A 17,512-nucleotide genomic window follows, 5' to 3' on the forward strand; every position below is an offset into this window, starting at 1 on the left:
ATTTCAAACACTACAGTTTATACTGAACGGAACAATTTAAAATATGGCAATTTTACAATTTCAAAGATAACAATTCAAATTAAGTGATTTACTAGAAGTAAATTAAAATTTATTAAAAAAGTGTGATGGAAATTTCAGTCCTTGGTAGCATGAGTGCCGCCTGAAAATTGGCATGGGGAGGGGAGCTACCAGGAGCATTGTTTATACAAGGGTTTGATTTGGATTATTTATCGTTTTCCTCTTTTGTGATTTTTATGTCATATTTCTTCTCAGGGGTGGGGTGATTTCTTGACACGAACTGAAATCGATGGAAATTAAAAGACAGAATAAAAATGTTGCTTCCACGACACAATAATAGAAATTTCCCAACGTTCTTAATAAAACCACTTTTCTTACCTCTTATATTTCATTAGGCAATGTCTTAACTAAAGCGTTCAGTTTTAAAATTAGGCCTCTTTTTTTGTATTTTTTTTTTGTTCTAAAAATGATTTAGTGGTTAGCTTATGGCCTTCACCTGAAGCTATTCCTGGTTAATTATTTTTTAAAGTCAAACAAAAAGGAATGAAGTGGCTTTTATAGTAGCGGTATTATTGCCACTAATTTTTTGAATAGCAACCCTTTCGGATACATTTCCTTGGTTGAAACTCTCCAGACTTATTCAGGCCGAACAAATCGAGTCACATGACTTTTTCGTAAATATTTCTTAGTAGTTATTATCCTTTGATCACTAGGGTAAGTAGAAAGGGTCTTTGAGTTTTTTTTTGGACCAAACTTTAAAAGATATCTCGTAATTCCTTAATAAAGAAAAGGTGACAAAGGACCCAACCTAGAAAAAAAACATGAAGGAGGAGGGGGAGGGGCCTCCAAATTTTTCGTCGGTAATTCCTGTTAAGTGTTAAATATTTTGAAAGAAATTTCAAGCTTAAGTTTACTATAAATTATTATTGGAATATTGTCAAATTAAAAGTTGGAAGTGACTAAAACACAAGTATGTAAGTGGGTTGTCTAGGCTTCTTTTTTATATATCCAAAGTGCTTGTAACTTTTGACTTGAACATATTTTGATATGTATGGTTTGATAAGTGTTAGGCCAAATATGCTCCTTTTCGCATGTGGAATCCAAATACACAAATATAGGTGAGTTGTCATTTGAAAGTTTGACGGCCCCCGTTGCCCCGATCTTATAATTTTATTTTGCTATCGTTGAAACTTGACAAGCGAAAATCAGTTTTTGCCAAAGCATAAAATAAGTCACTTTTTCTTTCTTTTTTTTTCTTTTTTACAGAGGGAAGTCTAAGCACTCGTGTGACAGTTGGACAATTGCCTTCAAGTAACAAATAGTTTGTAAACTCTGCAAAAATCCTTACCCAAATTTACTCTTTTGAACATTTACTAGAAGTTAAAGCCATTCAAACGAATGAAAGCCTTTTTTTAAACGCCACTATGAAAAATAATATCATAAAGCTAAAAATACATAAGCTTGATTTTGACTTCTATGTTTAAAAAAAAAATAAGTATATAGATTCGAGTAAAGATTTAAATCGATTTTATTTTGAAATAGCAGAAAATTAGATGTGTTGTTTGACTAAATGAATCAAGGTGTAATTGACTGTGTTTCTCAAATGGTAAATTTGCACACCCTATAATAATAAATTCTTATGTGAAAGAATAAAAAAAACTCTATCTTGGAAATCAGGCCCCCACAACAACCTTAAAAATGTCCTCAAAATTCTGAATGTTTACTGTTCACATTTGTAGGCCTGTGTTGTTGATTATTTTTTAATACTATTATTCAACTACTGAATAATATTCAACTACTATTATTCAACTATTACTAAATACTACTATATCAAAAAGTTTCAGTACCAATAACACGAAATTTGTTTATTTGTTTGTCTGTTTATTGTAATTGTTACCGTTTTTACCGTATGCGGGAGAGATGAGTCTTAGCTTCTGCCCCCTCCCACACAAAAGGGTCTAGATTGTAACTGCGTTATCTTTTTTTTCTATTTTCAAGTACTTAGTCAAGGCCGTATACAGGGGGTAGGAGGTTCGAAACCACTTCCTGCGGCCCATAGTTTTGTCCTACTCGTCAAAACGCTACAAAAATACATATAAACAATTCTTTAATGCGTTCTTATTTATTTTTTTTTCCAAATTACTGAATCTCATTACTGACAATCAGAGGAAAACAGTGTAATATTTTTTTTTCAATATACAGCGAAACTCTCGAAGAATTGGACCTAGAGGTGGTTCCTGAGAATGTGAAGTGTCCCACTCAAGCAGTTGCTATTTCTTCTGAAGTAAGTTCCTCTCATATCTTAAAGGCTTATAGCTGCAAAATCTCCTTTAGCTGGTAAATCTTAGCATATATTATAGCCGAGCGTGACAAGTCTGAAAATAGCAGAAAACTGTTTCCACAATGGAGTGTTTTACTGTCATTTCAGTATATTCTAAAATTTTTATGCGCATGCTAAAGCTCTAAATGAGGGATCAATATTATCTTGAATTTTTTTCCCGTTCTACCTGGAAAAATTTTATTTTTTTCATGATGGTCTTGAAGATGGTCATGAAACATTTTAAGGATAACGCTGTTATTTTATTGTATTCTTTTAAGTCTTCGGTTCATCTTGTAATTAATTTTCACGGTCAAGTTCAATATCAAAGGTTCATACTTCATTCTAGTGATTTTAGATCTTAACTATGCTTCATCACGAAACCATATCTATTTATCATTTATATAACCAAATAACTGAAATCCAATAGCAGTTAAGCGTGATTTTGACGTTCGAACTTTGACCTAATAAATGAAGTTGAATGAAAGCGAAATAATCGCTGGCTCATATGTAATTTTTTTTTTTTATTTACCAATATAATACGCTACAGGAGTTCCTGTTATTATTTTCTTGTTAGTAGCAGCGTAAGCAGCGCTTTTGTTGTGCTTCCGATTGATTATGTTTGTGTTCTTTTTTTTAAATAAATTATTGCCACTATTTACCACATAAATTTAACATATTATCCAATATTATCTAAATTTTCCTTTTTGTTGTAGAGAAATAGATCTTCAAACCCATTTCTATAGACCTTCTTCAGAGAAATAGATTTCGTTACAAAATATTGAACACAGACAGGATTCATCGATACTGAAAAAAGCTGTATTACATAAAAGCACTATAAGTTTATATTGAAATCATTGGATTTCAAGATGAGGAAAATTGGTCACTCTCTCTTGCCATGAGGATGATGTGTTGATGAAAGCAGTTGATTTGACCATTGTATTTCTTTCGGTGTAGGTTTGCTCGATTTTCTTGAACCATCTTACGGTCATTAATTCGGTAAATTTTAGTATACCAGTTCCATATTTCCTTTCATTATGTGGAGCTGGCACGTATTCAAGAAATTTTTCTTTTCCCTGGAATATTAAACTTTTTTATTCTATTTTTCAACTTCATATCGTTTTTATGCAATACGTACGTTTGCTGTTTTAACGAATGAAAAAAAGTAATCCGTGTTATCACGGGTAATTGATCGGATAATGATCACGGGTCTTTTTTATTTTGTTTTTGGTTTGCTCTGTGTTACCACTATCAATGTTGCTCTAAATTTGATATTATTTTCGCCTTTTTAATGCAGGACAGAAGATGCATGGTATTTTCTGTACAGTAATATTTTTGTCCTCATATAGGTATTCCCAGAGAAACTGATCAAAGCTCCTACAATGGCAATCCATGAAGAGATCCCTGTTGTTGCTCAAGTCCAGAAAGCAATAACTGTACAGTTTCAGTCCAAGCCAGTAAAAGCGGAACAAATTCGTGCTGTTTCGTCGGCACAATCACAGGCTCAAGTTGGGTTTGCAGAAATGGCTCGAATTGATGAAAGACCTAAGAGACTCCCTCTCGTTTCTACTACTACCTTGCATTCAGCTAAGGTTTGTAATTGAAAACAAATTAATTTTCTAAACATTACTATTTAGGAATATCTCTACTTTATTTTGGTTATCGCTAGATTACCATTTTTGCAACGGCATCCCCCCCTCAAAAAAAAGGCTGCATTTACTCGCTTTTTGCGGTTTCGTGGTACTCCCATGAAATTGTAGCTCCTTTTAATAACCTGACTTTAATTCGTAGGCTAAGACAATTGGATACGCATACTGATTCATTTTGGTCAAGTCATGATGTGTAAACTGCCCAAAGTAACCGCTACAACGCTTCGTTTTGGGCAATATCTGCCTTTTTACATATCCACACATTGATATATTCACTCTCGTCATTTTAATGAGTTACAAAACATTTTGATGGATTATAAAATACATTCATTCACTCATTTAACGATCTCGATATTTTGAAGCCGCTTTTTCCTATAGTTTAATTTTTCTTTGGGCAAATTTAAATAACAAGAGTAAGGTTAACGAGCATTCTAAAGGGTCTTTTGTTGAAAATTTTGAGTAATATAGAATCAAGCGACCAAACATCGCCTAACTTCCTATAAGAAAAAGTAAAAAGTAATCGCGAATAACTACATACGGGGACTAGTGAGGTTACCCCCCCCCCCCATAAATCTGCTTGTTACTTTTTGCTATTCAAGAGCAGTACCTTTCAACTTTTTTTTGGGCCAGGTTGTCGATTCTACTTTTTCTGATTCATTTACTTACCTTGGAAAATTACTCTAGATAGAAGACAGTCAGAAATGTCATGGCAGTATCGCATCCCTATTTATAAGAGCCTTTGCTATGAGTCTTCCTCCACTTAAGAGAAGATTTTTTTCGATTTTTGTTACAGAACTGCTGGCTCAATGTTCGAACTTTAAAAGTCAGGTTAGATTTATGGAAGGTGCTGATTTTTACGACTGGTTTGTCAATAAATACTCCATCAGTATCCGTGGAAAAAAAGGTATTGACCCTGTTTGTAAGGATTCTAATATGACAGCCATGAGTGCATCCACCCTTTTAACATACCCACAGAAAAATTAAAACCGCAGATTATTTTGTAGGGCTCCGGTGTGACGTTACAAGGTCACTACTAAAAACGGAGTATGGATGGAGCGCAAACCCACACCCTGTTAGTTGAAGGAAGGAGAGGGCTGTAGCCAGGTTTCAGCTACAGTTACGATGGCATTGCACACTTTCTGATGAAACGTGATAAGCAACATCGATATCAATTGAAGAACTGATCTAGGAAGCTACTTAACTACTGCGCGAATTGCGATTTTAAGCCCTGTGCAGGCTTCTTCGTGACTTATCTTATGACTTCTGAGCATCTATGAGGGTTTGTGCCGCATCTGTTGTTTTTCCAACATTAAATCTGTTCAGTTCTCACTCTACTATGAATAGGACAGCCTATATCTCAGAAAGTACAAGTGTGAACATTTTGGATCATTTGTTTTTAGGTTTCTGATGATGGAAGGAACAGCTTTTCCAAAGGACTGCGTGAAATTCACCCCCTCCCAAAAAAACAATTCTTTGGGTTCTAACTGGTTAACAAGATGGGTTATAGCACAAATAAAAAGTTCTTTTGCTCCTGGAGCACTATCCATGGGTAATACAAGCTATAGATGGGCTTTGCAGTCATAACAAAATTAAACCATTTCTATCTAACCGGAATGGACGAATGATGTTAAAACTCAAAACGAACAGGAATCATCTATTGCATAAGGGGTGCTATCCAAAACCCTTAAACCCCCGTTCTTTACTTTAAAGTTTAACAACTGCTAAACTGAGAGCACTACGGAGTTTGAAAAAAAAGAACAAAACAGAAAGCATAGCTAGATGCTTGACACAAAAGTCATGCTATTGTAAAATATGAAATGTGCATTTTTAATATTTCTTTTCAAGGCCACATATATATATCGACAAACATCAATTCCCAAACTGGCAACAAATTACTACACGTAGATTTAAAATCCATAAAATTACTTTTTAGCAATATTTAAATAGAAAAATCGTACTAAGTCTATGAATTGATTCAGTTGTTTCTGAACAGAAGAATCGCTCAAGTATAATATTTAAAAAACACGAGTCTATTACAGAGAGATCTAAGTCTTCATTTGCACAAAATATTCGTAGCTGAATGGCTAATTTTATGTTGTACTACAAAGCATGTTATTATGTAATATTACACAATAATGTAAAAAAGAACATGAAAGAATTCTGGTAGCAATTTGTACGAGCAATTTTTGCTTCTGGCTCTCAGGGCTGTTTGTTTGTGCTTCTGTGGTAAAATGTCATGGTGATCAGGGTATTTCTCAGGGTGTACAAGGGTATTTCTAGACTTCAGGATAATGTTGCCTAGTCGGGTTTCTAGGCTTTGAAGTTTGAAGGTTGTGATGGTATCGTTGTTGGAAATGTCTGGCTCAACTAAGATAAGACATTTTGATAGTCAAATAGCGCAAGTAATATCTACCAATCTATTTTTAACATGTTATTTTAAATAGAAAACTTCGGCTTCTCCAACTAGTGATGAAGCAAATTGACTCTTCGATCGTTATTCTAGGCAGGGACGTACATAAGGGGGGGATGACTTCCCTCCTAAGTAATTCAATTTTTTCTGAATATCTGGCAATTTGTGAAAAATCAATGAAATATTATATTCGATTAATTTTTATAAAATTAAAATGAATATTAAATAAAATTAAATTTGTATTATTCCGTCTCTGCAGAAATTTCCCGCGTGCTGGCTTCTAAGCCGAAAATCGGGTTTCAAAACACGGTGGCTTTTTGTAAGGATGTAATACATGGCCCTCTGAAAAGCTTCTACTCTGGAAATTGCTGATTATACACAATAGATAACCAACATTATTGTCCCCTAGAATTGCTTGGTCATCGGTTAATATTCTTAAAGAGTGATTTTAAGACAATACTTACGAATGTTTGGCCTTACAGTCGCAATTTCTCATGTCACTATCCAGACCTTTAAAATTAGATCAAGTCCAAGAATTTATCCTATGTTATTAGTTACCAGAGTGCAGGGATTATGAAACCTTTATGGGAACCGAAGAATCTAAGGTCAAACTACCCCGTATTAAGATGCTCTATGTTTTGATTTAAAAAAAAAATCCCAAAGTCTTAAGTTTAATAATAGAGACATAAAATTTTTTTTCCAGTTTTGGCTTGAGTGACAAATTTGAGATTTGTGTGTACACACTTAAAGAGTTAGAGACAAAATCAAGGCCTTTCGACGGTTTGGGGAATCAGAAATTATTGAAACCCAATTAGCCATATTCTCATTCATACGTACCTTATTCTAAAGTTCCCGAGAATAAGCAGATCTTATATCAGTCTATGGGGGACTGTTATCACAAAAGTCAGAATCATGCAACGATTGAAAACTATTAAAATAGGATTTGAGTGTCAAAATAGCTCCCTTTCCACCACCATCTGCCTATCTTCCCGCCAACAAACTCTTTTATGAACAACTTCTTAAAAGAATACTGCCCCCATTAAAGAGAGAAATGGTCGTCAATTATTAATGAAAACTAGAAACGGCTAAGTTACCGACAGTCTATACTTTTTTTGCTTTTCTTCTTTTATACATTTTTACAGGTCTATATAATAAGCAACTGGTCCTCCTTTTTGTATTATTATTTTCGTCGTAAAAGTAAGCAGATTAGCTATGCTGCATTTTATTCAATAAAACTGTCTAAATCTATCAAATAAACGAGGCACAATGAAGACCGTGAGATTATTCACTATAGGTATGAATTCTAAAGACGTCCTAATTGTGTTGCGAGAGCAACACTTTGTTTTTGTCGTGTTTTTTTTTTTTTTTCTAGCACCCCGATTTCAGCTTATTCCTAGAAAGTGGTAAGGGTCTAACATCGGCGGTTTTTACGGAAAGTTTGGACCTTAGGCCGGATTAATGAATATGACTTTGTATTTTGTAAATCTTCGTAGAAATATTGCCTGGGGCCAAAGAGGATGGTTTTTGCTTGTCCTTGAGCAAGAGCCTATAGTGTGTGGAGTTTTATAGCCTATATCAGAGAGAACTATCTAAATTTATGCAGTCAAGCTTTCGTTTCATCAAATCATAATTCTGCTTTCGAGTGGAAAGCTCCGTTCTAGCAGACAGGCATCAGTTTCAAATTGAAAATGGACAAAAATCTATAAGTGTTAAATATATGCGGCAGCTACCCGGCTCCGCAGCCAATATATCTTCTTTGAGTGATAAATAGAGAAATCTACAGAAACAAAAAAGTGGCATTTTCCTACGGGTCCGAAAGTGCTGCCATCTATTGTTTCTACCCATTTCTGTTCATGATTTCAGCTGAGTATCATTCGGTGTTTCGCATTTGGGATTGCAGTAGATAAATGGTATCAGATGTGCCTCTTAAACTTTAAAAGTTCTCTCATTGCCAAAGAAATTTGAGTTTATCATTTGCTCCTTTCTAAGTGATGATGTTAGAAACTTGGCCTACGGCAAAAAAGTCAGTCAACTTTTCAACTAAGACAGATAGATTTTTTTTCGACGGCAGTCGATAGCACTTGATGAGCTGATCAAAGTGTATGTCATCCACTTTTTGGTAAAAAATTCTTTATGAGATGTACCATTTTAAAAGTTTAAAGGGGTTGACAAATACAGTAATAAGGTATACAGTGAAACCAAAAATACGTCGATACCAATTGTGAGACATATAGGGGAGTTTTAAGCAACAGTCGGCTGTTAGCTCATAATTATCTTTGGGAATGAGGGGTTCGCAACTTTTGCTAGTTGGTGTACCTATTATTTGTTTCCGGTGTATTTGATGGTATGACCAATTTGGTTCCAGTGGTAAGACATGTAGGGGACTTGTTTATTTTAAGATCCTTACAGATTAACAACTTCAGCGTTTAATCGAAGCGAGGAAAAAAAACCAAAGTGTTGCTCTCGCAACACTTTGCTCGGCGAGGCCGAAGAAACGTTGCCGCAAAACCCCACGTTGCCCATGCAACGTAGATCATGTTGTCTTTGTAAATTAGCACAAATCGATTACCTGTCTATCTGTAAACCAATCAAAATGTAATTTTATCAAGTGTTATTAATCTATCAGCACGTTGAATAAAACCCCCCTAAAAGAATAGATAGAAGATGGCGAAGTTACATATGAATGAGTCCTCCTGCCGTCCATTCAAGAGGTGGTATAAAGCTTGAAAGTCTACTTTTTACAGAACAGACCTACTGAAATAAAATTGCCGAAAATATCCCCAAATTCTAGGCTACCGTTTTATATATGTAAATATATATATATATATATATATATATATATATATATATATATATATATATATATATATATATATATATATATATATATATATATATATATATATATATATATATATATATATATATATATATATATATATATATATATATATATATATATATATATATATATATATATATATATATATATATATATATATATATATATATATATATATATATATATATATATATATATATATATATATATAGACATTATTTCTTTTCATTTTGTAAATTTCATCTATAAGGTTATTGTCAACTAGTTCGTTATTCATAAACTTTTTCTCTGTCCAGGCGTCCGTAGTGTCAGCTAAAGAAATTCCTGAAGTTGAGAGTTCTCTAGTCAGAGTTCACAAGGGGCATACAGTTCAAAATCTCTGTTCAAAGAAAACTACTAGTCCGACTGCTGTTCAAGAGATGGCAAAGCTGATGGTCAAAGGTAATGTATATCTGTGTTCCTTTTGGCCCCGGATAAGATCGAGGGCCACTTTCGGATTACTTTGAAAACGTGAACGAATTTTGAACGTGTTAAACTTTGGGAATTTACGACAGTTGATGCTAAAAAAGTTTTTTGCATATCAGGGTTCCCACGCGTCCTGGAAAATCTGGAAAAATATAAACCAATTTTTTAGTCATGGAAAACACCTGGAAAATGGAAACAAATAAAATGTCCTAAAACCGTTCCAGTGGTCCTGGAAAATAACCTTCCCCCTTTGTGGATCAATGCAAACGGGTTAAACATTTAGCGCATGCATGTCTTGTCTTTTAACATCTTTTAACAAAAGGAATTTTTAACATTTGAATTATATTTCTTGTATGTTGCTGGCTGTTTACATGGATCAGCTGTCTATCAACAAATAAATAAATAAATATCAGCTAACATTTAAAGTCATGTTTCATTACCCTGGGATTGTATTATGCCTTTTTTTTTCTCCTTAATTTTTACTCAAAAATAATTTATTAAAAAGATATAGCTAGATACAAAACAATATTCTACTTTGTTTGTTAACTGACTTGTGAATTTTTTAAGATGGTATTTTACACTTTTTTTTAAATGTAAAGTAATCTCAAATGATAATTAATTAGACCGTTCATTTACTTATTTAGACTTTGTCTACTTCTGAATAAGCTATTTATGTTTACTCTTTCTGTTCTGTTTTCAAAGTACTTGTTTATGTTCTGTTTATGCAAAAACAGAAATAGAAGAGAAAAAGACCACCTGCTTTTAATTTGCCTATTCTGTTTCGGTCTTTTATGGCACTTGGTATTTACCATGTGACATATTGCGCTTGAAATTTCTGTTGGTCTGTCTTTTCTGGTTTTGCTAGTTTGGCTACTTCCAGATAAGCTAGGACGATGAAATTTGGCAGGCGTATCGTAGACCAGACCAGATAAAATTAGAAATAGTCGGCTCCCTGATTCGACCATCTGGTGGGGGGAGTGGGGGACGGTTAATTCGGAAAAAATAGAAAAAATGAGGTATTTTTAACTTACGAACGAGTGATCAGATCTTGATGAACTTTGATATTTAGAAAGATCTTGTGCTTCAAAGGACTTATTTTAAATCTCGACCTGATCTGGTTATACTGGCGAGAGTTGGAGGGGAAACCGGAAGTCTTGGAAAACGTGAAAATTGAGGTATCTTTATCTTACGAATGGATTATCGGATCTTAATGAAACTTCATATATAGAAAGATCTTGTGTCTCATATGTTCTATTTTCAATTCGAATTGGATCCGGGGACATAAGGGGGTGGAGGGGGGAAACATAAATCTTGGAAAACGCTTAGAGTGGAGAAACCGGGATGAAACTTGGTGGGGAGAAAAAGCACTAGTCCTAGATACGTGATTGACATAAGTAGACTGAATCTGATCTCTTTGGGAGAGCTGGGGTGTGTGTGTGTTAATTCAGAAAAATAGAAAAATTCAGGTATTTTTAACTTACGAACGGGTGACCGGATCGGAATTAAATTTGATATTTAGACAAAACTCATGTCTCAGAGTTTTAATTTTAAATCTCGACCAGATCTGGTGAAATTAGGGGGGGGGGGTTGGAGGGTGAAACCGGAAATCTTGGAAAACGCTTAGAGTAGAAAGATCTGGATGAAACTTGGTGGGTAGAATAAGCAAATGTCGTAGATACGTGATTGACTTAACCGGACTGGATCCGCTCTCTTTGGGGGAGTTAGGGAGGCCAGTTCTTTGGCGAGTTCGGTGCTTCAGAACGTGCTAGGACGATGAAAATTGGTAGGCGTGTCAGGGACCTGCAAAAATTTACTTGATAAAGTCGTTTTTTTGGATTTTACCAACTGGGATGCTGAAGGGAGAGGAAAAACTAGAAAAAATGAGGTATTTATAACTTACGAGTGGGTGATCGGATCTTAATGAATTTTGATATTTAGAAGAACCTCGTGTCTCAGAACTCTTATTTTAAGTCCCGACCGGCAGTAAGCCTCTGATTTTCCTTTTAATTCAATCTATTGATTCTTTGAATTTTGCTAGAGCTCATGCCATATGAGCTCTTGGTTCTTGGCTCTTCCGACCTTGTCACAAGTGCCATATGAGTTCTTAGCTCTTTTTATATTAGCTATTCTGTCCTGTTTCTATTTTTTTCTACCTGTTTGTTTAATATTTTCTGACATTACCAAGTGATTGTAATCACATTTTGACTGTGAGAGACTGGACTTTAAAACTGATATTGCAGCGTAAAACAGCAGTGTAAGAACTAAAAAAGAACTAAAATCTTTGACAACTATAATACCGATATAATGTCATAGGTACAATATCATATCTATTTCAAAACACGTCTCGATATGATGACTCCTGAATATTTAAGAATGACTCCTGAAACGCAAGGACTGTTTAATTAGAATGATAAGCTTTAACAAAAGTTTTAAAAAAATAGCGTAAAGAGTAAGGTATAGAGGAGGAGGCATACCTGCTCTTATACGTAATAATTTCTGGGCGTTTTAATTTTTAACGTCGCTCCTACTTTCAGTTGAAAGAACTATTTTTATTTAATTTCTGATCAATTTTTAAATATTGCCGGGAAATCCAGGTCCCCCTCCATCGCCTTCCTCCATGAAAAATTCATCCGTTAAAAGATCCTCCCACATACCCCTGCCAAAAAGTCACCTCTTCGAAAAATTTCTGTATGCTTCACAATAACCAACTGTAAATAATGGCTAAAGTTCATAGCTTGCAGCCCTTCCATGGGGATTGGGTGAGGGTCAAGTCATCCTCAAAGACATTGTTACTTGATTTTTTTTTACTATGCCAGACAAAACAGCTGTCTCAAAATTTGATGGAGTAACCTTTGGGGAAAAGCGGGTGCGGGAGGGGGACTAGCTGTCCTACCATATTTTTGATTACTCAAAAAAGGCACTAGAACTTTCGATTTTTGATCAAATGAGCCCTCTCCAGATCTTATAGGATCACTGGTTTGATACGATAAATCCCTCGGAAACATACACAAAAATTAAACAAATAAGCATGCATCCGTGATCTTTTTTCTGGTGAAAAATACAAAATTTTAATGTAGGACTCTCTGATATGCTGAACCTGATGGTGTGATTTTCATTAAGACCCTTGATTTTTTGGGGTGTTTCCCTCTTCCCCTTTTTAACAATATGGCAAGATTTCTCGGGCTCGTAACTTGATGGGTAACATTAAACTCAGTGAATTCTATATATTTTGCATAAGAATCAAAGTTTGATTCTTCATGTAAATATTGTTGCTGGAAAAAATTGGAAAAGAGTGGGAATCCTTGCATGCTGTTTGGGGAATTTTATGCAATTATCTAACGAGATTTGTGTAAACAGTGATAATGGTAGGGAAAAGAGTGACTAATTGGAATCAATCCGCTTGGTGGTGCCATGGATTTTTCATCTGAATAGATATCGGATAATATGGAAGAGGCATTGTAATGAACAATCGTGTAATGAGCTACGATGCTTCTCATAGGAATGGTGACGCTCTATTGAAATAGAAAGTCAGACATTAGTTGCTACTTTTGCTTGCTTCAAACACCATGGGAAGCCTTTCCGGGTGGCATGGGAAAAAAGTGCAAGAGAATTCTTTAGTCTATCATAAATTAATTCGTCTAAGTATGATGCTGAGCTGTTATATCGTCGGTTCCTCAAACTTTTGATGTTTATTCAAAAGAAATGTAGGCAGAATATTCCACATCTGGACTGTAACATCCAAATAAACTAGCATATATTTTCCAAAATATGCTGTACCTGATCATACCAACCGATTCATTTGGAAATTTTATGCTTCGTAGTACTAACCGTAGCTCATTAGCCCTAATAATATTATGGTTTTGGCGACTTCATGCAAGATAAACCCCGTTTGCCAAAACCCCAGTTCCCATCTAGTAGTTTTGTAGAAACTTACGATTCAACATAATAAAATTTCATGAAAAGAATGTATGGATATATATGTCAAAGAAGATAAATGGGCTAGTAATTAGAGTAGAGTGGGCTGGTGACTAGAGTGGGGTGTTTTGATATTGTTGATCTAAGCTGATTTAGCTGATCTAAGCATCTGCATCAAATGTTTTAGCACTCTGTATAACAGTTTAGCTCAATAATTTTTTTTATTTAGCAGGATAATACAGCACCAGCTCGCTAAATGTTAGCACCACATTGTATGCCAATGCAATATAGTCAAGTTGGCAATCTTATTAATTTGATTCGTGCAAGCTTATTGCAACACCGTTTCGTTATTAGCCTAGGCTTGAGCCTTAGTTTTGTGTTCACGGCCATAAGTAGGTCTATGTAGTTTTTTGGTGTATACTTATTGTTACGCAATCTATACTACTGTATTTTCTTTTGTAGAAAGAATTATGTTATTGCTAAACTAAACAGTCAATATAAAGGACCCTCAGACATGATAAAGTTTAAAGATGTTGAATAGTGATAACCCCCTAATAAGCTATAGGCTGCTGACGGAACACATTCTATAAAACTGAACAGGTAGAGTTTACATTCCCCAGGAGCTGTATGATACCCTAGCCTCCCTCAAATAAAGTCTATTCAAGGTTGAACTTTATGGAAAAAAATGAGAATTAATTTCATGTAAGTGACAAAATTATTTCCGTAATCGAAACCGTAAATGATTTTTAAAGGCCGATTTTTGTTGCTTTTTGAGGCAGTTTCTTATGCATCAGTTAAGTATTTGTAATAGCGTGTAGGCTTCTTAGTAGGAAGGGATATTGCTGTGCTTGAAGACTATTGAAAGACATAATCTCAAAAACCGTGGAGCTAGAGTCTACCTTCTTCGAAAGTCATTGTTATCCTTCAATAAAATCTGCATACGGCTGGTCAATAAAACAAAGATCAAGATCATAAAAATGACAGAAACTTTTTGATTCTCCAAAGACAAAATTTTTTCCAAAGCCAATTTTGAAAGCCCCTAATTCTTTCTGATTCAGTTCGGACTAAATACTTTTTATAGATGATATAGACATGTAAATTTATTATAGATTACAGACAGTGTGTTTCTTGAGAAGTTTTATGCGCCTATTATTCCATGGCATCACTTAAGATTTGTTGAGGCGTTTGAAGTAGGCAAAACCAGTTATTTAGGTCTACCTTTCTATTACTCACTTTGGGTTTTTCTATATTGTTTGGTAGTAAATCTACAATAAAGACCTGTGTGAATAAACAAACTGACATATATACGCAAATGCTGTAAAGTGTCTCGATTTTTTTTTAGACTTCAGAGTGACTTTTGTTTAGTGCCCTTTACCTTGCTAAGTTATCCAATACGGGTTGCTTTCCCTTAGTAGCATACTATTCGTAGGCATGGTTATATAACGCATCGGAGGTAATAGGCTTGAGATTTTCTGTGTAGGATTTGATCTCTTTTTAATAAAAGAGCATCGCCAAGTGCGGAAAACCATGCTGTGACATGGTTATGAAAAGAGTGGAAGAGCATGGGCCTAATATTAAACAAAGCCTCCATTGAAGGGGAGGGCTCATGAACTCCTTGTTCTCCTGTTCTAAGTTCGCCTAAACGCTTCCTGTAGACTAGAGAAGATTGCCTGATGGACGTTTTAGGTTGCCTGATTGCCTGATGAAGATGTTGTCAATCACCTGTAGATTGCCTGATGTAGATTGGCTCCTGACCCTCCCCTCCTCCCCTTTGTTTGTAATAGCAGCTTTTTAGTAAAACTATTGTAAAGATAAAATTGTCCAGTTGACACTCAAATTTTAATGAAAAATCAAAATTTAATAAAAACTCAAATTTAGGCTTAGAAATTACAAATTTATTAAGATTATTTTATTTTGTTGCATTTTATTCCAGGTCCATTAATTGGAACAGCCACTGTTGCATCACAAGCCCCATCTATGGTGTCTCTGAATTCAACTAAGGTTGGGGAAGCTATTGAGGTAAAGAAAGAAAATAGTTTTTAAGGTTAGCTGCTGCAGGTTTTCACTTAAAACATCTCGGATCTTTGTGCGTCCTAAGACTCAATGACTCAAGGCTCCTCCAATTACGATCCTTACGATTTTTAACGGGTGAAAACAAAATGTCATTATCACTTGTTTCTTGAATCGAGGTCATTTCTTCAGGGGTCTCATTAATACCATCATTCCACGTGGAATTTCTAGAACTTTCCTATTTTAGAAATGGGAAATTTGCTTGTTCTCTCTCCTTGTTTTGTGGTTTCAATATCGGTGTGTACAAAGTCTCATGATTTTAGGTGAAGATTCAACTGTTTTTCTAGTGTACAAAGAAACCAACACAAATACTCCTTTTATTTCATTGTTTAGTATTTTGTTGGATAAACAGCTAAACTAGTCCAGCAAGAAGTTTTAAAGTTCACATATATTATTTGATGGTAGGATTTTCAAAATTCTTAAATTATTACTAAAAAGGAGAATGAACTCGAAGAAATAACAATGAGGAGCAAGTGAGTTTTTCATTGCCTCAGTATAATATCTTTTGCTGTTCAACTTCCCCTTAATAATATAGCCTTTGATAAAATATATCTAAATAATACTCCCAACAATTCTATGAGCCTGGGAATAAGAGTTCCATTTACCCCCCCCCCCCCACTTTGCTATGCCACTGAATTAACTTATGAACGAAAAATGTATCTTTACTCCTGTCTGGAAAAAATAGGCCTTTGTTTAAGATACTTTACGCTTTTCTTTGTAATAGCAACCAACTAGAGGGTAATTTCTTGGTTGAAGCAGGTTTTTTTTATTATTCCTATATACCGTTTCCTTAATTTAACATGGTTTTGGTTTAGGTTGCAATGTCATCCACTGTAAAAAATCAGAGACTAGGCCCTGTTGGACCACAAGTGAAGCCAAGACAAAGAAGGCAAGGAGTTATCGACAATCCACCAAGGTTACAACGAGATATGAAACAAGCCATGCAGCTAGTTGAAAATGTGCCGATCCGAAATATCAAGCAAAGCAGTACTCGTGTTGGAGATGAATGTGTTTACCAAAAGTAAGACCTATTCTGACTAGGAACATTATCAATAATTTTAATATAAACAGTAGATCATCGTCATGGGGCTTTCACATATTTCAGAGCCTGCTCTTGATATTTCAGAGCTTAAGTCACTTTGTCATTTGAGTGCCATCCTGTTCCTTAGGTTCAAGCTTACAGCCAGAATTTCACCATATAATATAATGGCAATATGGATGTTCTAGAATGCCAAAATTCCTGTCAATTTTGGGGACCCACAAAGGACTTTGGTTTAGGGTCCTTTTTTAGTTAAATCTGGTGCTAACTGCTACCCATTTTTATGCAATACAATTTGAAGTTTAAATTGTTTAAGTGCATTAATTGTTTAAGTTTAAGTACAAAAAATGTATTTTCCTAAAGATGAGATTGGGCCATAAAAGTGCCGAAACCTATGCAAGCATTTCAAAGCGTTGAAACCCAAAAAGCTAAAAAAAAAAGTAAAAATCTTTCTTCTTAGCCCCATTTGACAAGGTTTGGCAATCTATTCGCTTTTTTCACTTTTTTTTAATGGATGATCAAATATTTTTAAATTTCAATATTCTTTTAGGGAATTTCATGTCATTTATTTTTTTTGTTTGTTTGAGATATACACTTCTTAATCGTGACCTGACCCAATCTCGGCTAATCCACGGACACTCTATGTTTCTTGGCTTTTTGTTATTCATATTTTGTACTTATGTAGGGGTACATCCTCATCCAAGCATGTGCTATCCAAAGGAAACAGATTTCCATTTTTCTTCTGCTGTCAGAATTGCTTTCTTTCTTGTTTCCTATTTCCTTATTT

At 34.7% G+C, this 17,512-nt stretch overlaps 1 protein-coding gene across 1 annotated transcript in view; it reads left to right on the top strand.

Moving 5' to 3' along the window:
- LOC136027128 (protein unc-79 homolog) overlaps window positions 1–17,512 on the top strand; it is a gene marked incomplete in the record, with an annotated part of 218,865 nt that overhangs the window by 153,573 nt on the left and 47,780 nt on the right. The window contains 5 exon segments of the mRNA XM_065704088.1: window positions 2,221–2,302; window positions 3,685–3,927; window positions 9,533–9,677; window positions 15,550–15,635; window positions 16,502–16,707. Of these exon segments, the coding sequence (XP_065560160.1) occupies window positions 2,221–2,302; window positions 3,685–3,927; window positions 9,533–9,677; window positions 15,550–15,635; window positions 16,502–16,707 (762 nt within the window).

The sequence above is a fragment of the Artemia franciscana genome, chromosome 5 (genome assembly GCF_032884065.1).
Source record: "Artemia franciscana chromosome 5, ASM3288406v1, whole genome shotgun sequence".
NCBI classification, from domain to species: Eukaryota; Metazoa; Arthropoda; class Branchiopoda; order Anostraca; family Artemiidae; genus Artemia; species Artemia franciscana.